The sequence below is a fragment of the Rhinolophus hipposideros genome, assembly GCF_964194185.1.
Source record: "Rhinolophus hipposideros genome assembly, chromosome: 15".
Classification (NCBI taxonomy): Eukaryota; Metazoa; Chordata; class Mammalia; order Chiroptera; family Rhinolophidae; genus Rhinolophus; species Rhinolophus hipposideros.
The window spans coordinates 59,717,397-59,740,768 of record NC_138061.1 but is presented as its reverse complement, the minus strand read 5'-3'; the positions used below and the strand labels follow the sequence as shown (position 1 = coordinate 59,740,768).

Genomic DNA, 23,372 nt, shown 5'->3' with positions numbered 1-23,372 from the left:
CGGGAAGCAAAACATTACAGCTACTTTGCAAAACAGTTTGGCACCTTCCTACAAGGCCAAACATAGTCTTAACATATGATCAAACAATCTCACTCTGGTATTTCCCCAAATGAGTTGAAAACATCTATCCACACAAATACCTGCACGTGAGTACTTAGGGAAGCTTTATTCATAATTGCCCCCAAAGTGGAAGCAACCAACATGTCCTTTTATAGCTGAGTGGGTAAACAAACTGTGTTATATCCATACAAAATAGTATTATTCATCAATAAAAAAAGAGGTATCGAGCCACAAAAAGACATGGATAAATATTAAATTATTGCTAAATGAAAGAAGCCAGTATGAAAAAGCTGTATGCTGTATGATTTCAATTTTACAACATTCTTAAAAAGGCAAAACTATAGAGACAGTCTACAGATCAGTTTGCCAGGAGCTCAATGAGGGGAGGGACAAATAGATGAAGCATAGGAAACGTTTTAGGATGGTGAAACCATTCTTTATGATACTGTAACGGTGAATGTGAGACATTAAGCATTTATCAAAATCCACCGAACTTTACAGCACAAAGAGTAAACTTCAATGCATGCAAAATTAAAAAAAAAAAATTTTTAGGAGTTCAGGGTCCTTGGAAGGAATGCAGAATGTGATAAGTTTAAATACATTATAAATGTATGTAACAACCTCACCTAAGTAGCTCTGGGAATGACTGGCGCCTGTAAGACTAAAGGCAAAGGAATACTATATAAGCACACTATGCTAGTTGATGATGGTATTTCCTGTGGGGATATAAGTGAACAGTTCTGAAATGACTATACACATATACTGGAATTGAACAATTAAGTACATAAATGGCTGATGGTAAGCAGCAAGCTTCTTACTGGGTAGGAGGTCAACAAGCGAGGAAAAGAAGCAAGAATGATGCATATAGTAATGAATCAGAGTTGGAGACATCAGCATATGAACTCACATTCAGCTTAAAATACAGGTGATTACATACAGAAATATTTACAGATACCTGTATGTACATACTCGACTTGCATACACAGGGTTACTATACACACCCCCTTGCTCTTCCAGCTGACAGAGCCTAGAAGCACACCTCACATCCAAATTTTAGTTTCTATACCAATCTCCAATTAAAGGAACCAGGGCTCTTTGAAGAAATAGCTCAATCGACCACTGAGGCAGGAAATATCCATGATGAGCCTGGAGCAGCTTGTAGTGTCAGAAAGTTTAAATAAAAAAAAAAGTGCTCAAAAACAAAATAACAAAAAAAAAATAATAGGGGTATAGATTAGAACCAAAAATATATAATATATAAGTCCATACTGATATAAAGAAATGATTAAGGCCGGCCTGGTGGCTCAGGCTGTTGGAGCTCCACGCTCCTAACGCCCAAGGCTGCTGGTTCGATTCCCACATGGGCCAGTGGGCTCTCAACCACAAGGTTGCCAGTTCGACTCCTCGACTCCCACAAGGGATGGTGGGCTCCGCCCCCTGCAACTAAGATTGAACACAGCACCTTGAGCTGAGCTGCCGCTGAGCTCCCGGATGGCTCAGTTGGTTGGAGCGCAGCTGCAGGTTCCACTCAACCACAAGGTTGCCGGTTCGATTCCTGCAAGGGATGGTGGGCTGTGCCCCCTGCAACTAGCAACAGCAACTGGACCTGGAGCTGAGCTGCGCCCTCAACAACTAAGACTGAAAGTCCAACTTGACTTGGAAAAGTCCCGGAAGTACACATTGTTCCCCAATAAAGTCCTGTTTCCCTTCCCCAATAAAAAAATAAAGAAGAAATGATTAAATAAATGAGGGAGAAGAGACAAATCTCTTTCAGTTTCACAGCAGAAATCCAAATAAGTCATGTAGATACTCCCTTCAGGAGCTGGACATAATAACTAGCCATTCCTTAAAACATGCCACTCCTTAAAACATGGACTGCTCATAGTGATTTCTTCCAAAAACTACAGCACAGAAAGAGAGGAAAAAAGAACAACTTCATTGCGGTGAGCCTGACAAACACTACCTCACATGAAATCAAGTGGTAAGTCATGTGGACAGTACGTACCCTTGATATGATGTAATGAGAATGTATTTTATGGCTGTGGTCTTCCTTCCAGGAAATATACTACCCCAGTCTAATGATAAGAAAAGTCTCAGACAAATCCCAGCTGGGCAATACTCTACGAAAAATTTGACTAGTACTCCTCAAAACTGCCAAGGCCATCAAAAACAAGGCAAGTCCGTGAAACTATTATAACCAAGAGGAGACATGACTACTAATTATAACCCAGTACCCTGAATGGGATTCTGGACAGAAAGAGAAGAGAAAAACTGAGACTATCTGAATAATATGGACTTGAAGTAATAAGATAGCAATATTATTTCATTATTGTGACAAATGTACCATATTAATGTAATATGCTAAGAACGGGAAACTGGATGAGGGCTATGTAGGAACTGTCTATACTATCTCTGCAATAATTTGTAAATCTAAAAAAAAACTGCTCTAAAATGAAGTTTACTAAAAAATGAACATTTACTGGATTCTTCAGATATTAAGATATTACTGTTAACTTTTAACAAGTACAATAATGAAACTACGTCTTAATAAGAGTACTTATCTATTAGTAAAGCACTCAGAAATAACTATTAGTAAGAAATTCGGAAATATTTACATATAAGTACACATTTACATATAAATATTTTATATGACATTTAAATCATGACAATGTCGAAGACATGCTCAAATGAATCCCAGTGGAGGAAAGGAGTGGGTGAACAAGAATATAAATGAATAAAGACCATGATCTAATCATTGTTGAAGTTCAGTAATTAGTAAAATGAACCCCCATGACTCTTCTCCCTAGGTCTGAGTATGTTTGAAATTTTCCATAAAGCGTTAAGTAACTGCCTGATTTAAAAATTTAACAAAAAGGGCCAGAAAATAAACTCTAGAAAATCTCTCAAAAAGACAAAAGACAAAGAAAAGAAAAGAAAAGAACAAAGGTTAAAAAATGAATAGAAAATAAGAGAAAGGAGGCTCATATGAGATCTAGTAATCAATTATCCAGAAGTTATAGAAAAATGGCACAAAAACAATGGAGGGGATAAAATAATCCAGAAAAAAGAAAAAAGAAAAAAAAGAAAAACTTCCAGATCTGAACAGGACAATGGTGCAAATTCCTCATTTAAGAAGGGTTCAAAACACTATTTTCTTGTTTACAGTTATTAACCGTAGGTATCCAAAACATATTTAGTGAGTGAAAACAAATAAATCCAGACTAACAGCCCCAGTAATTTCCAATACAGTGTTGTTCCTCCTTGTCTCCCACTCCCATCGTGACACCAAAAAAATCCCTGCCTAGCGAAATTGCAGACGTAGTATTGCTACAAGTCTCTTCCTGGAAAAAGGATGAGGCAGTTAGTCTAACCCTAAAGAAAACTCAAATGGACAGATGTGGTGAGAGTGATCAAATTGAAATAAGCTTATAAAGTATCACCACAATACAAGCACTATACAGAAGAAACTTCCTTCAAGTAGAGCTGGTTCCCAGACCAAGAGAACAGAACAACAGGGCTCTGTTGGTGTGTCTACACAAATTCTTGACAAAGAACACCCTATGAAACAAAATCTTTACTTAAAAAAAAATACTGTTCATCATTGTATGTCCTATGAATAATAACTAGAAAGAGAAAACGTCAGGTGTAGCTCAGTTCTTTATAAATTTCTCTTTTGCTCTCAAGAAATGATTATCTTAGATTTTCCTCCATTTTCCCCAGGAATAAACCTACCTTAACACCTAGGAACACCAAAAATAAACACAACATATAAGGTCACAAACCTAAGAGCTTCAGAGAAAGAAATAACTACTTGCTACTTCATTTTGAGGTCTTCATGCTGAAATTATGATGTCTCACAAAATACTTTATTCTACTGCAATAAAAATAGGAATTCCAGAGGAATGAAATAATTTTCCTAACAAACAGAATAACCCCTGAAATCTGTGTGTGTCAGGTTACATGGCAAAAGAGAAATTAAGGTTGCAGATGGAATTATGGTTGCCAGTCAGCTGACCTTAACATAGGAATATTATCCTGGATTATCTAGGCAGGTCAACGTAATCATTCCTGGAGTACAAGAAGAGGCAGGAGAAGAAAGGAAGAGGAAGAATGGTCAGCGAGATGCAGGATTACTCGCTTTAAAGATGGAGGAAGGGGGGCCATGATTCAAGGATAGCTGCCTAGTATTTGGAAAAGACAAGGGCTCTGGAGCCTCCACAAAGAAATGCAGCCCTGCTGACCCCTTGATTTTAGCCCACGGAGACCTGTGTCTGGTTTCTAACCTACAAAACTGTAAGATAATAAATTTGTACTGTTTTAAGACACTAGTTTGTGGTAATTTGTTACAACAGCAGGAGAAAACTTATTCCATTTTCCTAAATTGTATAATTAGACTTGTTTCTTCTGTTTCAAATCCAATCATATCCCCATTGCCTATACTTTTCATAATTTAAATATTGGTTCCCTCCTTTCTGTGGTAGTTTCCAGTGTGCTGAAAGAGTCAGGCCAACACATAGGCACATTAGCACCTGAAAAGAAAGGAGGGAACTTGTTTGGGCCTTGTACTGGTTGCAGATAAACTCTCCCTGCACTTCCTGTCTTGTAAGGTGTTGTGGACCTCAGCAGTAAGCCAGTCATGTTCTGCTTGACCTGACTTAATCCTTTTTAAAGTTTACTTTAGCCATTAAAGGTTTCAGATGAGTAATTGTAGCTACATTGACCATAATGGTGGGTGGCAGATTTCAAGTAATATGTATGTTTGTAAAGAGTTTAGCTCAGCTACTCCATGGTTTGCTGCCTTGGCATCCATTTTGTTTGGCCAAGCAGCCTGCAAGGGCCTAAAACTGACAGTAACCCTTGTGTAAGTGCAATCCCTAAATACAGCCTGCAGTCACAAGTAAATGTAAGTTCCTGCCTCTCACCACCTTCCCCTGGAGACACCAGCCCTTGATAAGTGCACCCTCATGGAGCTTACTAAGAACCAGCTCTTAGCTCTTCCTGGTTTGAATTGACCCATCCAGCCTCAGCCCAGGAACTCTAAGGCACTCTAATAAAGGCATGTGGCCCACGTTCTGTCACTGTCTCATCCTGTACCCCGCCTTGACCTTCCAGTGTGGCCCCTGGAGGCATGTGGTACACTTCCTTCAGGACCTGTGAATACCATGTTTCCCCGAAAATAACACCTAACTATCAGCTCTAATGCGTCTTTTGGAGCAAAAATTAATGTAAGACCCTGTATTATATTATATTACATTACATTATATTTATTATATATTATATTACATTACATTACATTATATTATATTGTAAGACCTGGTCTTATATTAAAATAAAACCGAGTTTTATATTAATTTTTGTTCCAAAAGATTCATTAAAGCTGATGGTCTGGCTAGGTCTTATTTTCAGGGAAACATGATAGTAATTTTCTCTACCTTAATTTCTTTTGTGGTCTTTTGACTCACCATCCAGCACCCTGGGGTTCTGCTTAACAAATGTTGATTTAACAAAATCATAACTATGTTTAATAAATCATAATGTAAATGCATTAGTGATTTAGTGTAGTCCTCTTGTTGGATGGAAAATGAGGGTATTAGTGATTTAATATAGTCCTCTTGTTGGATGATGTAAAAATGAATGTATTTAATGGCCCAAATGCCTTTGGTAGCCTGAATTTCCTTCTTTTAGATTCAATTTTCTGTACTTAAACCAGTCAAGTTACAGTGTATCAGCGCGTGCCTATTCCAGCTGAGCATATTACATCTAACGGAGGGTCAGAAATATGAAGGGAAGTATTTCTTTTTGTTTTATTACACTGTAGAATTTCACATCTTAAGGACATTGTATGTTTTTTGGGGGGGAGGTGATTGTAATACAAAGATCTTAGGATGAAATTTATGACTATATATTATGGTACCTTCATGGATTTATTAATTATAGCACTTAAGATTTGCCCGTAAGTTCTGGATATGAGTGGAAGGTGACTGGAATGTTCTAGGAAAACAGAATATCAGAAGTAACAACCACCAGATTTTAATACTTACTAGTACTTTCATATGCAGCAGTTTCTAAACAGTTGACTAGGAGCTGGTATGGACATAGGTAAGGTGACAGAAACTTTTCTTTATTTAAATTACAAAAATAAGTGTGTATTAGGATAGTTGTTGCAGCAGTTTATAATTGTACAATATAGGAAATAAACTTAACGCCCATTACTGGTGGAGTAACAATGAATAAATAATGTAATCTATAAATAATGTAAATGAAGTACTATACAGTGGTAAAAAAAAAAAACAATGAGCAAGATCTCTATGAAGTGATATGAAGTAAATCAAGAATTTAAATGAACCATGATGTGTGTGGGGGGGAACATCAAAATGAAATATAAACACTAACAAATGAAACTACCAGGATTAGAAAGGAGTAACACAACTACACTGAAAGGGTAAGAACTGAAAGAATTAACCTAAGTAAATATCATTTGTCTTTTCAGTTTGAGATAAAAGATTTTCTTCCTTTCCACCTTCTTAATTCCCTAGTTTTGTCTCCAACTATCCTCCATCTCTCACTCTACACTCTTAGCAATGCTGACATTCTAGTACATCATGATTTTGTGTTACTTCCATGCCACTGTACATGCTGTTCCCTATGCCTAAAAAGCTCACCTTCTCTTTTCCTTGGCCAGTTGGTCAACTTTCTATGAAACTCATTCTTTGAAACTCAGCTCAGATGTTATTTCCTCTTCAAAATCTTCTGGACACACACACACACACACACACACAGTTAAACCTCCCTTCTGTGTTACTGCAGGACCACATGCATACTAACCACAGCATGCATGCTATCACCTATAAAACTATACTCTGACAATCTTTATACATTTGCCTATCATACAACACTTAATTTAATGAATTCATTAAACACAAAGATAGCCTTATCCATATCAGTATCTTCAGCATTTAACAATATACCTGGGGCACAGTAGAAACTCAAGAAATAATTACTGAATTGAACTTCATATTGTAATAGACTTAACCTACAAGAAACAATATAGAGTGAAGAAAATTATTATGTTTGAAGGGTCACAACAACTATATTTGATAAATTTAAACTTTTTTTGCAAATGTAAAAGCTGTATTAACAGGCCAAAAGGAGGTTATGCTAATAATTAAATGCACATGGAAGACTCATTAGTTCAGCAAAAAAATATGAATTAGGAAAAATTTAGTTTCCTCAACTCATTCAGTCCCTTGTTTGTAAAATGAATGAGTTGGATTAAATCCCTTCTCTACCTTTAAGTTCTGTATTCTGTATCGGCGCACAGCTGAAGTGTCAGTATCAGTTTGAGATTTTAATTTACCTATATTATGATGGTCTCAACGTTCTGTAAGCTGTCCCTCCACTATCACATTTATGCCAACATCACATTTTTAGTTATTTGCACCTTGCTATTATGACACGCGGTACCCTTAGAGACTTACTTTGTAAATAAGTTATGTCACAATGTGTATGGGGGAAAAACTGAGTTGTGTCAAGTAGTACCTTTAGTTTAAGTGTTTTTATTTATTTTGAATGAAATGGTACCCATTTCACCAAGTATATATTGCGTCCTTACTTAGTGCCAGAAACCTAAAAGAATAATGAAAGAGATAATGAAATATCAACTATATTCAAGACGCATGAAAAGTGGAGATTAAAAAGCACCTAGACAGACAAGTATAAGGTGAGAATAGACCACAGGGAGTCAGTATAAAAAAGAAAAAAAAAATGGAGTTTAGATTTGACATTACAAAGAATGGGAAAACAAGTCAAACTGGCAATTTAGGATGATTTGGTCAGGATACCGGTACATGGAAGCAGCAGTACTAGTCTTAACTTATAAAAGTAAGGAGGTGACACTTTTCTTCCCAACAGTCAATGAATAACAGACTTTTACCAACTGTACCCTCTATGCCCATTTTCAAACTTGCCCACCATTCTACATCTCTCCTGCCACAAAACAGCCCAAGCAACTAACGTCCCTCACTGGAGCGGGAGCTTCTAGCATTCTGCCTGGCTCCTTCTACTTAAATATTCGTACAGAGCATTTTAAAAATATAAATCAAATCATGTCCCTTTCCAGCTTAAAATCCTCCACCATCTTCCCTTCAATTTTTAGGCTAAATCCAAATCCTCTGAGCTCCATAAAAGCTCTTACTAGTAGCCTCCTGTCCTGCCACTCCTCCCCTCTGTGTCAGGACTCAGGTAGGGAACTCTCAAATGGGTCACGGAAAACAATCGCCATTTGTGCTGTATGCTGTCACTGTTTCATATGTACAACGACACTGGTCTCTGCATCACTTAGATACATCAATACCATGTATCCCACCCTTCTCACCATTATTTCATAAATATGAATAAATGGGGAAAATAACTGTCTCCACAGTAGCCCCTGTAGAAAAGATAATCAGAAGGCTATTAATTCACAGTGAAAGAAAGGACAAATATGAGTTAGGTCAAAAGGTGAGCCATAAAAATAGCATTATGGACCATAGGCCAAAGTTTGAGACTTTGTTCTAAACTGAAACAATAGAATTTACACATAAATAACAAGGAATTGAATACTGATGCAAGATCTCTGGTAAAACTTGGAGGAAAAATGGTGTACACATCAGAAAATGAGAATTTTACTAAAGTAAATAAAAAACTTCACACATAATTCACATCACTGGCACTTCACTTATCTAGGTTCCTAATTTCACTTCAACAGGTTCTGGGATAAGAAGAAAGATGAGTAAGACACAGTACAGTTGTTGCCTTCAAAAGCACTGCAGTGTTATGTGGGCAGACCAATAAAAAGTAGTACACTACAAGCAAAATAAAATGCTAAAACTTGAAGGAAGCAATGGGTTAGAAGCAGAGAGGAAGGAGTGATTAATTTTAACTAAAAGGAAACATTTACTTAATACCTACCTACACACATTAAGTCAGTATTAGGGAGGGAAAAAAGATGAAAAGAGGCATTCTTCACTTAACTATCCAACAAGAAGAAGAAAAGCAGGAAACCAGGGTGGGTTTGAGAAGTGCTATGGGGTCTCATCATTGAAAGGTTAACTTTTAGGGGGGAGAAAAGCCTCAACGCTATAACCTTAGAGAATGAATAAACTTGATAGGCACAGGAATCATGGCAAGAAAGCATGCTAGGCTAAAGAACAAAATAGGCAAAGGTACAGAATGGGGGGCATTTAGAGAAATGCAAATAATGTCAAATGGTCTTTGCACAGGTAAGAGAAGCAGCATGATAAAGGGCCCCTGAACATAGATTTAAAGCAGCAGCAGCATATTAATGAAAACAGTCTCATAGTGGCATGAAAGGCTGTTAAATGAGGGTTAAAAACAAGCAGAATGGAGACAAATTGCCACTCTCTCTGAGAAAATACATGTGAATATACTTTAAAAAGATTAATGCATCCCCAGTCTTTCCCTTAAAGTAAAATACCAGGCTACGTGAAATGACAGTAATTAGACATTAATTTAAAAATTCCTGGGATTTCCTCTGATATTAAAAATAACATTAAATGAGGCAAATGCAAGCCAGATTTGATATTTGTCTGCTATATTTTTGGACTACAGACTATTCCAAAATTCAGTACAAATAACCTAGGGAACTCATATTCCCACATATACTGCTAAGATTAATAGTATTACATTCATCACACATTTACGTCTCAATAAAGTCTAGCAGTATCAGTCACCAAGGTAGAAACCCAAATCTAACTAGTTGCTCCCTTAGTAAAACATAGGTCAAGAAATGTGGAATGAAATGTGGTAGCATCATGAAAAATGAAGGCATAACTACTTATTAGTGTGTCAACAGCATTCAAGCAAAAGTGAATCTAAATTTTAAAGTGAAAAAGATTCTATTCAAATGATAAGGAGGTTAAACTTGCCTACTATGTGAAGATAAGTCAAGGCTGATAAAACAAAGAAAAATAAAGCTAGACACTTGCAGGAATCATCGGGTGCCATTTCCTTAGGCTTCCTATAAAAATCCTTCCGAAAATAAAAGCACTCCATGTGATGATTTCCAGTTATCCACTCCTACCTATTTTAGTGTTAGGAAATCAGTCACGACGACTTGTAGTTCAAGACCTCTTCAATGAGAGCTCTCCCACTGGTTACAGCAAGAGGATTCTAAGTGTGGTTCACTGTTGCTTACAAGAGGGAAAAGTGTTTCTGCCTATAATCATCACGTACAGTATGATTTTGACCGTATTTACCTGAAAAAAAGTTGCTGTACTTCATCTTCGAAAAAATTAAACTTCAAGGATATTAAAACTTGACTGAGTTAAAAATGCTCAGATAGGCCTGCCAGGTGGCTCAGGTGGTTGGAGCGCCATGCTCCTAACACCGAGGTGGCAGGTTGGATTCCCACATGGGCCAGCGAGCTGCGCCCTCTACAGCTAAGATTGTGAACAACAGCTCTCCCTGGAGCTGGGCTGCCATGAGCAGCCGGAGGTTGGCGTGAGCTGCAGTGGGCTACTGTGTGCCACCATGAGCGGCCTGTGGCCAGCGTGAGTGCCAACAGCCAGCGTGAGTGGCCTGCAACCATCATGAGCTGCCATGGACTGCTGTGTGCCACCGTGGGCTACTGTGTGCTGACATGAGAGGCCAGAGGCCAGCGTGAGTGGCCGGCCGATAGCCATTGTGAGTGGCCTTGAGCTGCTGTGAGTGGCCAACTGATGACTGGCAACCGACTGCCTCAGCGGGGGGATGGGGGACACAAGGCTCATAATACCAGCATGGGCCAGGGAGCTGTGTCCTACACACTAGACTGAGAAACAACGGCTTGAACCGGAGTGGGGGGTGAGGGGCCGGAAGAAGGGGAGAAAAAAATGCTCAGTTATCCTGAGTAAGGTTAAAAATCAAGAATACCAGAATGAAAGTGTAATTAGCAAAGTAGTTCCCAATCTATCAATATCAATTTGCTCCTCTGAAATCCATCCAAAACTGAAACAGGAATTAGTACCCGGTCCATAGCTACTTCAAAAGGTTATTATAAAAATATAAAAGATGAAGAATAAAAAAAGATACTGTCATGCAGTGAACAAAGATAACTTTGAATCAGTACCTACGTCAGGTTCCTCAAGAACTCACCCACAGGTTAGATGACTCACGAGGAAGAATCACAGGGCTCAGCATGCACTCATATTCATAGCTTTGCTCCAGCAAAAGGACACAAAACAAAAGGTTCATGGAGCGCAGCTGAAGGCAACCAGGTGTAAGCTTCCAAGAGTCTCCTCCAGGGAAGTCACCTAGGTTGGGTTTAATTCCTCCAGCAACAAGCAGGGACAACACATGAAAAGTTTTGTCTATTACAGACATTCCTAAGAAATCTGGTGGTTTTAATTGGGGGCTGGTTACATGGGCCCTTCTACCTAACACATACCAAAACTCCGAAATTCCAGAGGAAAGTTGCTAGCTCAGCGTAAACCACATTGTTTGTACAACATTTCAAGCACAGTAAGCCATTCTTGTCACTTAGGTTAAGTTTTACATCGCTGTAAGGGAACCGTTCACCAGAAAGGACTGGACTTTCTAATGGTAGGCAATCTCAGGCCTGCTGTATTAAGTCTTTTCTGCACAGTACCCCAAGTATATTATGGAAGAATATTAGAGAGGGCCAATTATCGTGTGTCACACCAACTTCAGATGGATTAAAATCTTAAACGTAAAATAATTAAACAACTAGAAGATAATAAAATATTAATAAATAGCTAACATTTATTGAGCCCTTGCTATATCCCTGGCATTAAGTAGGAAATCAATTCTAATAACGTTTAAAAGGATAATACATCACAACCAAGTGAATTCATTCCCGGAATGGAAAATCAAGAAACACAATTAACCATACTAACGGGAAAAAAATAATAATAACCTGATCGTTTCAACAGACGTACAGAAAGCACTGGTAAAAATTAACATTCACTTGGAACAAAAATTCAGCAAACGGAATAAAAGAGAACTTCCTTAATCTGCTGAAAAGATATCTATTACCCACCCCCCCATATAAACTTTGATGGTGAACTCTTACAACTTTCCTGAAATTCTATCACTATTTCAATTCAGCATTATATTTATTAGAGGCCCTAACCAGTGCAATAAAGGTGAGGGTGGGGGAATGGAGACTTTGCAAATGATATGATTGTATAGTACATATAGAAATTCCAAAAACATCTACAGCAAAGTATTAGACTAATAAGTGAATTTACCAAGGTCACTGGAAAAACAGGTCAAAATACAAAAGTCAAGAATATTTCTATATACAATAAAAACTTTTAAAATATTTAAAAGTGGTACCAACTATGACAACAAAATCAAATGCCTAAAATAAAGAAAATATGTATGAAATTTTACAGAAAAGTACAATTATCAAGAAATATTTCTAAAGCCCCAAACTGAGGAACTACAATATTCATAAATTTGAAGACTCACCATATTAACTATGTCAATTTTCCCCAAATTGTTCAATAAATTCAATGCAATTCCATTCAAAACTCTCTGAGGGTTTTTTTGCAGAAACTGACAAGTTCATCCTAATATTTAAATAAATTTAAAAAGGTAAACTAAGTCTTGGAAAAGAATTTATTTCAAAGCTACAGTAATTAAAACAGTATAGCAATGACACAAGGATAAAAAAAATGAGATCAATGAACTAAAAGAGAGTCAAGAAATACAAATAGTCACTGATTTATAATAAAAATAACCCTGCAGTAAAGTGGGGGAAATAACAACTTTCCCACAACAGAAAAAAAACTGATCTTGACCTCTATCTTATACCATGCACAGAAATAATTTCCAGATGGCTTTGTAGCTCTAAGTGTGAAAGGTAAAAAAAAGTCTTTTAGACAAAAAAACATTGGAATATACATCATCATGACTTTAAGGTAAACAAAAATTTCAGTTTAAAAAAGTGCTAACAATAAAGAATAAAATGGTAAACTGGACTGTATTAAAATTATTAACTTCAACAAAAGACATTAAGAGATTTAAAAAGCAACTCATATATATAATATATACACATATATAAACACAAATATGTATATATGCATGTGTGTGACACACATAAACACACACATAGGCATACCTCATTTTATTGCACTTCACAAATGTTGCATTTTTTTTTTTTTTTACAAATTGAAAGCAGACAAGGGAAAAAAAAAAAAATGAAGGCAAGACGCCCCCCACCAGCAAACAGATTAGAACTTGCTTCATTGCGGTGGTCTGGAACCTAACCTGCAATATCTCTGAGGTATGCCTTATATGAAAGATTTATATCCAAAATATGTGAAAGATTTTTCCAAAATATATGAAAGATTTTTACAACCAGTAAGGTAAAAACAAAACAAACAAACAAACAAAACACCCAACATATAGCCCAATAGAAGGCACATCACCAAAGAAAATACCCAATGGCAAATAAATATGTGAAGGTGTTCAACGTGTAATTATCACAAAACACAAGACCAAAATCTCCATGCAATACTACACTATACTCCCACCAGAATAGCAAAAATTCAACAGGTAACACCAAGCGTTGACTAGAAAGTGGAATTTCTGGAAATACTCATTTACTAACAGTGAATGTAAACTAGTACAACCACTTTGGAAAACTGACAGAATCTAAATCTATGCATAAGTATATTCTATCATCCAGGTATTACCCTCATACATATTTTACCAATAGAAATGCATAAATGTTCACCAAAAAACCTGTAGCAAAATTGGAAACAACCTAAATGCTCATCAGTAACAGGATAAGTTGTAGTACATTCACACAAAGGAATGTTATATAACAAAAAATTAAACTACAACCAACAAATACATAATATTGATTCAAAGTAGCCAGACATGAAATAGACATGTTTATTATTTTACTTATATGGAATTCAAGAATAGGCAAAACCAATCTACAGTGATAGAAATCAGCATAGTGGTTGTGCCTCTGGTGGGGGTTGAGAGAATGACTAAAAAGCACAGGAAACATGTGGATATAAACAAGTGTATACACCCTTTCAAAATTCCTTGTGCTATCTGCAAAAGATTTGAGCATTTTATTGTAAGTAAATTATATTCTAACCAAACAAATCTTAGACCCCACCCAGACCAGTGTTATGCAAAGAAGCCAGTGGACAAAGTGCTGTTAGGGTCCATGACAGGATAAGTAGCTTATACCACAATGGATACCAACACACTGCTTTCCTCAAAGAGAAAGTCTTACTATGAGAGCAGTGTCAACTGAACTAGATAGTGGGTTGAACTAAACTGTGTTAGCAGTCATACAGTTGACTGACATTCCAGTGAAAGTTCCTTGCCTTGACCTGGACTGAAACGGGCATTGTTGTAAAGAACCACCACAGTGGTGTTTTGGTTTTGTTTTGTTTTGGGGGGATGGAGGGACACAGGATGAGAAAGGCCTTTGGTGAGAGGTAATGGAGAGACCAAGAAAAATGAGAACACATTAAAGTTCTTTTTGGGTTAAGTTAAAGATATCTATTTAAACTATTTTAGAGAAAAAGGAGAAAGAAAAAAATAAGTGAGATCATTTAAATAAAAATAATAAGTTAGCAGAATGAAGTCCAAGTGTGTCAACAAATGCAAACAGAACAGGACTAAACTCACCAGTTAAAAGAAAAAGACAGATTTTATTTTTAAAAAAATAATAACTATTTCCTATGTATCAAAAAGTTTGACAATAAAAGGACAATAGGTATTTAAAAAAACTGGTAAGAAATACTGATGATGGAAAAAAAGAGGCCTTACGACAAAAAGTAAATGAGGAACAGAGATCACCAACTTAAGTCCAATTCACCAAGAAAACAATTCCAAACAGGCACACACCTAACTGAAAAAAAACTTAAAATATAAAAAGCAAGAAACTGATAGAATTTCAGAGCAAAAATGTAAATCCACTATCAGTATACTAAAACAAGCTTTTCAATTTTGCCATCATCAATTCTCCCTCTTTTTTCACACTGTCTTCCTCTTAGATCAGGAGATCTAAGATATTAACAACTAATGGTCAATCCAGGTGCATTCTGAACTCTTAGAAGCTATTTTGTCATTAAGTTATAGGAAAAGTGAACTGACGATGGTGAATCTTCAGAAAAATGTCAGATAAGACATTTTTGCTTATCTGGTAGCTTATTGCTGCCATCTTCTGGCCACAATGGTAATTTCCACTTCAATCATATTTGCTTTAAAAAGTCCTAGTACTAGTAATAAGAAAGCACATAAAACTAAACTTTGTTAGTTAATCTCTCTTTGCTTCCTTTATTTAACGGGATAGAAATACTCTCTCTAAATTAAATGTGTGCCTTCTCTACGTTCATGCAACTTAACAAGCCTCTGGTAACAATGTTTATGTTTTCCAAGTGACAGGTTTCTCTGAGCGTAGAAAATTACATTGCCTGATATCCACTTGGAATTTAATATATCCACAAAGACTACCAATTTCCCCATATACATACTGGAAAATCATATTTTATATATTGAGTATGTACAATGAATCGCGTTAAACACACCAACTACACTTTACTCATATGGCATGTCATTCCCATTACTTGTAAAGTGTCTTAAAATATACATACATAAATGTATGGTAGGTCTTCTAGTGCTCACCCATATCTGGTTCCCTTGCCTTCCAGGTACATGGGAAAATTACACTTCCCGCTTCCAGCCTGCTTAGTAGACAAAATTAGTTTGGGTCGACAGGTTGCATGTGAAAGTGCCAAGTGCCATCTGCAGGCCAAAGACAGTAATTGCACGTGTTGAGACCCTCGGGCACTTTCTTCACTGACAAGGCCTCAAAAAGATGATAAAGCCCCAAGGTTAAAATAGCTTAGAATACTGAAAGCAATTGTCCTAGAGAGTTGTCCATACCTACAACAAACTCTGTAAGAATACAAAATAAATTTTTATTGTGTTAAGCCCTTGAGTATTGGCATTTAAATGTTACCTCAGAACAGCCTAGTCCAGGGTTTCTCAACAGCAGAATTACTGACAGCCTGGGCTGGATATTTCTGTGCTGTGGGTGCTATCTTGTGCATTGTAGGTAGGGCATTAGGCAACAATCCTGGTGTCTATTCACTATTTGCAGTAGCACCCCTCAAGTGACAACCAAAAGTGTCTCTTGACATTGCCTTTCCCCATTTTGAGAACCACTGGCCTAGCTTAATCTGAAGAATATACTATGTCTATAATACGCATGTATGTACTGCAAATGAGTGTGAGAGTATATTTAACTCAAGTGTCATGTGATACAAATATATGCTTTATTATGTGTTAAGATCAGATGTTTTGTAAGCCCTGGATAGGAATTTTCATTTCTCAAACTAGGAGAACTCACTCAGTAACTTAGACATAATCCAATCACTGTCTCAAGTCTCTCTACAGTAAGATAAACAAACCTTTCCAAAAGGGTATAGAAATCCATACATACTATGCTGTTCATTTCGGAGGACTCATAGCTCCCAACTGGGTGGACATTTCCAATGGGCTCCAAGCCCTCTTCATCCCACATGTATGTTCCATCAGAGCTATCAGATGGAGAGAGTTCAAATGAAGAACCAGCTCTGTAGTCTGTATCTGGTGAAATCAAGTTATTTCCAGAAGTATGTTTTGTGCATTCACTCCCGTCTTCAATTGGTTTTTCAAAGAGAGAGAAAAATAAAGTTATTAATTCACAAAAATATAATTATTTCTCAGGTTCTGAAATATAATTTGTATTTTTATAAATATTACAAAATAATTTGATTTAGCGAAAAAGCATTAATTAACTATAGCATTTTCTAACTCCTAAACAATAAAAAAATCAAGAGGTAAAATATTAAAAATAACATACAGAAATGTTTCCCAATAGACATAAAGAAAATGTATTGAGCCATCTTTCACTTCTACAACATTTCTAGAAATGTAAATAAAGCCTAATATTCTTTTAATCTTTCCTAAGATATTTACATTTTAGTACTGGCCTGGAATCCCCTCACTCCCGCATATCATTTAACCTCGAAGTTGCCTCCTTGTAAGGAAAACGGTTGTCCCGGCAGTCCCTCCTCACCAGACCTGAGAGTCACGGTGTACGCTCTGCACATCTCTAGGCCAGGCCTCGTCCCCTGACCAGACCACATCCCTCTAGCTGGGCCCTTCAGCTTGTTGTTTTTTCAGCCTATGTGTGCATATGGATAAATTTTCTCTGGCAGTTAGTGTAGGATAACCAAGTATAAAAGGGAATATTTAACATGTGCTATCTTATTTTCCTCAATTAAAAAAACGAAAGCTCCTCTGAAAGTATTAACTAGAAAGTTTGCTAAACAAGAAATCTAAGTCTTCCTTTAAAAAAATGAAAATATCCTAGCATAAAAAAAATTCATTACATTAGACATACTAACTCATTTATCCTTTGGTACAGCTTTCCTCTTAACAAATAGCAATGATCTACTGCCCTAAGGGAAGAGATGGCTTAAAACGGCATGCCATTGGTGGGAGAAAGTGGGAAAACATTTTTTTTTGAAGCAAGTAGGGTAATGGCAGTCAAAAGAGAACAAAGGTAAGATACCCTAGGAGAAGAATATTTTTTAATTGATGTTGTTTTAGATAAAGTGAAAAAGAGAACAGGGAGCAAAAGTCACAAGGAAGATAAATGTTACCCCACTCCAATTTTATCTAGATCCATCCCTCCACGGAATTGATAGTATCTTAGAATTCATCAGAATATAACCCTAAATGTAAATTCGGTCGTATTATCTAGGAAAAAACAAAGTTAAGGATTTTAATATTTACCAGAGACACTTATATCTATCCACTCATCAGTTTTACTGAAGGATTTTTCATTTTCCTTGGGGGAATCAAATATATCCTTTGGTGGCACATTTTCATGCTTTTCTTCGAGAGAAATTTCCTCTGGAGTTATTCTAGTTCTGTTGGAGTCTTCTATATCTATAAAATCATCGCTAAAGTCTTCACTTAAATCATTCTTATCAGAAGATGACAAAGAAGACAAGGAAATATCATCCACATCATCACTCAGGTATCTAATTTTAGCATCACGTTTCATAGTTTGGTCATTTTCTGTTCTATAATTATCATTTTCAGTTAGTTCTTGGTCCTTATCGGTAGCTCTGTCCTTAGCCAAAAGTGCAGCATCTTCCTCTACACATGTGCCAGCAGGTGAATTTTTCTTACCATCAACTGTGATAGTCCCAGAAAATGGAGATCGGCTAGATTTCAGTATTGAGGGATGAACCATCCTATAACCCAAAGTGGAAGTTACACCTGGGCCATTTGGTAAAGCCAACTTCTTTCCACCAGCAGCATAAGGCCTACTAAATCCATACCCCAAATGTTCATTCCCATTGAGTACTTCTGACTGCCGGGAATTTCTTGTGAGCATACTTGACCTCAGAGGCACTCTCATGGGTAGCTGTTGGTTCTGATAAGGCTTAATAAGATCTGCAGCTCTATTGAAGGAATGTGATCTGGTTATAGATGAAGGTGGAAGGAATGAATTCTGAATGGAATGTGAAAAACTCTGTGACCTTACCATTTTTTCACAAGTAAGAGACTTAATATTGTCTAGGGATTGTGCTAAGCTTTCTCCAGAACTGCTTCTGGCTGCACAGGAGTTTGCTCTAGGCCTTTGTATGCTACCAGCTGATCGATTTCCATAAAATCCATTCAACTGCGATTTTGGAGCACTGACTGAAGAATATGAAGTCCTTGCTAATAATGTACCTTTGGTGAATTTGCCCAAATTAGATGGTCCAGACAAAGGCTTTTGTTTTAACACCTCTGTAGATGACACAAACATAGTGGATGGCTTTGCTAACTTTGATGTGAATAAAGAAGCACTTTTTAAACCTCCCTTTATCCCATTTTTATCAAACATTCCTTGAGTACGTGCATGTTTTTCAGGATCAATTACTTGGTCATGTGAACTTTGAATATCATTAGGCTCTTCAGCACTTTGTGCACTAAGCTGGTATTTAGTTGCCGTTCTCCAACTGAATGAATGGGATGGTGGACAATCAGTGCCATTATCTTTGATGTAACTTTTGAGGTGGCTTCTCTTGGAAGTTCCCAATAAATTAACAGGTGTCCCATTTGGCATTGGCTGCAGTGTACTTCTTACAGATTTTGTTCCATACTTTGGCAACTTAGAACCCAAAAATGTCTTGATTTGTGTTTTTTCTTCCATGAGCTATAAGGTGCATTTGTTCTTAAAATTTGACAGAATCTGAGGAGACAAAAAAGTCGATTAAACATTCCTAAATAAGGATAACTGCATAGATTATTACATAATGTGAATGTGTATTCTTATACAATTAAATGCAACAAAGCCCAAAAGCTACTCATGATTCCTATAGAACCATTAATAAATATTGAATATACTAACTAAATTAATAACTTTATGTTAAAAGAAAGTAAAGAACATTTTTATAAACACTTTTATAAACTTGGGTTACGGATCATGATCCAGAAATAATAAATTTAGACTACCAAAGACTGTATAATAAGAAAAAAAAAAAAAAAAACTTCTATAGCACATCTTCCAATTTCCAATCCAAATTATTTTTTCACTTTGGGTAATATTATCTCCTTTAAAAATATAAACACGTAAAAAAAAAATATAAACACGTGATTTGGGTTTTTTTTAAAAGCGAACATATAAAAACTAGAATACATTTTTAAAGTTTCATTATTAAAATCATGGGAAGAACATAGATAAAGAATACGATAACACCAAAAAAAGTCTGCTGGCATTAAGGGCTGAGATACGAGCTGTAATTTTAAGCAACAATCTCAAAAGAATTTCCATCCAGTAATGTAAACAGACACTGCAGTTAATGCCAGGGTGGGAAGTATAATGATTTAAATAAGTTGCACAGTCCATTAACCTCAACCTCTGAAATTTATTTTAAAGGTAATATGAAACAATAAACACAAAAAGGGTCGATGTGCACACGAGAGCATGAAACTTGAAACGACTGTCCTATATTTGAGTCACCATTTAATAAATTATGACATGTCATATGATGAGACTGCAAAGATGAGAAATGTTAAAATGTTTATCCTAACATTAACAGAAATACAATATGGTCACTATATATTCACGATGATTAATATAAAAAAAATCTATAAAAGCACACACAGAGCAAAATGCAAATAAAAGAAAAATAGGTGCCTTGGGGTTCATTTTTTTTAATTATGTATCTTACGACACTATCTTTAATTTGTTGGTTTTTTTTAATTTAAAAAATCGATTCCAAGTCATCTCTGACCTTAAGAACTAAGGAGTTTCTAGAGTACATATGTGTTATTAATTATGTCAAAGTAATACTTAGGAAATCATACAGACTTTCAAGAATAGATGATGAGGTAAAGCAGAATTACAGAACTTCCTGTCCCCAATAACTAGTAAGTGGGAAAGTATATACATATATGTATGTAGGTATGATTTTTTTTAGCCAAAAACCCACCAGCTGCAGTCAAACAAGAAACTATTTAAACTAAGAACCTCTAAACTTTAAAAAGTGGTGGCGAATAAGATTCTGTACAGTATGGTCTGGCTCCTCGCCTGATTACACTGCCTGAGAGCAGTAACGAGAAAAATAGGTGAGTTTATAAAAATGGAGTATTTTAATGAATATCCTCCAGTTTGGACAGAAAAATCCAATTTGGCATGACCTAGAAAAGTCCAGGAAAATATCTTCAGGACAGAAGGTTTTAAACCTCAACTGAGGCAGAGTAGCCTCAGAACCTGTTGATTTCCTAGGCACTATTCTGAGTTGAGGGAAGGGTCTGAAGCCCCTTGAAATATACTCCACCCTCAGCAAGATGGAGTGAGGCTGGTACAGGACACTTGACAGAATCTAAGGAGACAGGAGAACCTGAGGCTCTGGAAAAGCTCTCTGCCAACACACCCTCCCGCAAGAGAAGCAGAGAATAACACACACGCTCAAAAGGTGTATTCAGGGGGACCAAGTAAAAGAAGGAAACAAAGTCACAGCTAAAGCGAGAAAGGCTTGGGGAATTCACTCATATTATATCAGGGCAAAGAACAAGTCTTAATCTAGCTATCCAAGTCTTTACCTAGCAAGATAAAAAGAAATGGCCACTCAACTGTATAAACAAGGGGGTGGAAGCCGAGAAACAAATAATGACTATAGCATGCAAAACAAATGAAGAATCCAGTCTGAAAGAAAACATAGAAAAGAAAATAAGGAAACCCCCAGTGAGTTCTTTATAACAGAGAACAACATAATAAAAACATACATTTAATAAAACAAAAACTCAAAGATGAAAAGAAAAAACAGGTACATTGAAAGTTATAGAGCTAAGGAAATCAATTCAGAACAATGGATTTGAAAAAAGCAAAAGCAAAAAAAAAAAAAAAGAACCAAAGAATGAAAATCAAACTAATGCCAAGGACAAAAAATTTAAGATAACCTGAGTAGTGAGGAGAATAAAAGGCAAAGATATCAAAGCAATTAGATAGAAGATGTAGGACAGATTGAACAGAAAGATTAGTATCCCTGAAGCAGAATAAGTAAACAAACTGAAGAGAAAAAGACAGACAGACATAATAGAAAATATCCCTAAAATAAAGAAAAAACTCTACAGAAGGAAAAAAAAAAACTAAACTATAGATCCAAATACATATCTGGATCCAAATACATATCTTGATAAAATATCAAAAACAAAACAAAAAAAAATTCTCCAGGAATACAGGCAGAAAAAAAACCACTTTGTAAAGAAAATTTCGTGACTCTGGAATAAGCAAAAGAGATCACAGGATATCCTTCCAATGAAATGCTGGCGCCTCTAGGAATAATTTAATCCTACAGGAATTATCATTGGGCTAGTTTACAAATCTGTAAAGACATAGGTTAACATGCAGAAAACTAACGGTAATGCAAACAATTTTCTATAGACAAGCAAATAAATACTGTCTAGTTCAACTGACTTCCCTCCACCACTGTGGAAGAAACCAGCTTTACAGCCATTTGCAAATTCACTTCAATATCCCTAATCTATAAATGTATCTGTTCTTTGCACTCTCCTCTGAACCAGCTATAACATCTCTCTGACTGCCTTGTTAATTAATGAGGTAAGTAATATCTTCATCATTTGATATCTGAATGGGAGTCACGATTTGATTCTCTTCCAAAATTTATCCTTTAGCAGTTTTGGAGATTCCACCAAGATACCCAGGGGATCCTCCTGACATAGGTGGGTAACTTCTTTGCCACAATGGAACATCTCACAGGCAGCTTATACCCAGACATATCTCTTCTTGTCTTCCCAGAAGTGAATCAAGAGTAGCTAGCAATGAAACTTTGCAGATAACTCTATCTTTCTATAACTTCCCTCTCTTATAATTTTGTTCTGTTTTTATATTTAGTTTATTTATGGCCAATAAGTGATTCCCCATTAATGATAACAATGATTGAGAATTTGATTTTACAGACTGCTATTTAGTGATCTCTGTAAACAAACTAATGGTTTGCACAGATCTATTTTGTGTTAGGTGAGAGAAAAAGGAGACTGATTCATTAGTCACTTATTTGTTCATTTATCTCTCTTGTTTACCTATTTTGAGCTCAAATCAATTTAGAATGTCATGCCAACAGGAAGGAGAATTGCTCCTTGGTATTTGGACAGGTCAAGTTTTGTGTTTCTGTGTTTTAACTCTGTAGCCATGGCTAAAATTATAGAATTGGAAACAATAAACTCTCTCAGTGTCTGTAGGGCTATGTGTCTATAATTCAGAAAGGTCTTTACCTTTTATTGTGAGTACATAATGCTTTCCTATCTCCATGGGGTACTAATAAATTGTATTATAAAGTCTCTTAAAGCAACTGTTCTGATAGGTTTATAAATACGCACTGATATAAACTGAATATTACCAAAACTGCCAGAAAATAAGTAAATTGATCTTTTAAATATGTTTAATGTGTTATACTTTTAAAAATTATTCTTACAGAAATTAACTCAAAAAGGGTTTCAAGAACCAAGTTCGCATAATTAAGGTAAATGTCTGGAAAACAAAACTAGTTTAATAAAATGGGTTTTTTGTCTTCTGATTTTTTATTAGTGTTAAGTATAAGCATACATTTTTATTCCATTAGAGTAACTTTTCTGAAAAGTATATAAACTTACTGATTAAGCCAGTATTACTCATACACAATGTTTAAGATTATGAAAATGTAAACCTGTGTTTAAATAGTTATTCTGACAAACTTTTTATTTCAATAGTAATTATGTTTTGCAGCATG

The 23,372-nt window shown here is 36.1% G+C and overlaps 1 protein-coding gene across 7 annotated transcripts in view; it reads right to left on the bottom strand.

Annotated features, from left to right (window-relative positions):
* Positions 1-23,372, bottom strand: part of CCSER2 (coiled-coil serine rich protein 2) — a 163,213-nt gene that overhangs the window by 105,098 nt on the left and 34,743 nt on the right. For 6 of the 7 annotated variants that reach the window (XM_081075360.1, XM_081075359.1, XM_081075356.1 and 3 more), the window contains 2 exons: positions 17,878-19,330; positions 16,538-16,734 (listed from right to left, as the gene is read on the bottom strand). The exons of the other annotated variant lie outside the window; for it this stretch is intronic. In XM_081075360.1, the coding sequence (XP_080931486.1) occupies positions 16,538-16,734; positions 17,878-19,291 (1,611 nt within the window). In that variant the 5' untranslated portion in view covers positions 19,292-19,330. The remainder of the gene's footprint in view (positions 1-16,537; positions 16,735-17,877; positions 19,331-23,372) is intronic. 7 annotated transcript variants of the gene reach the window in all.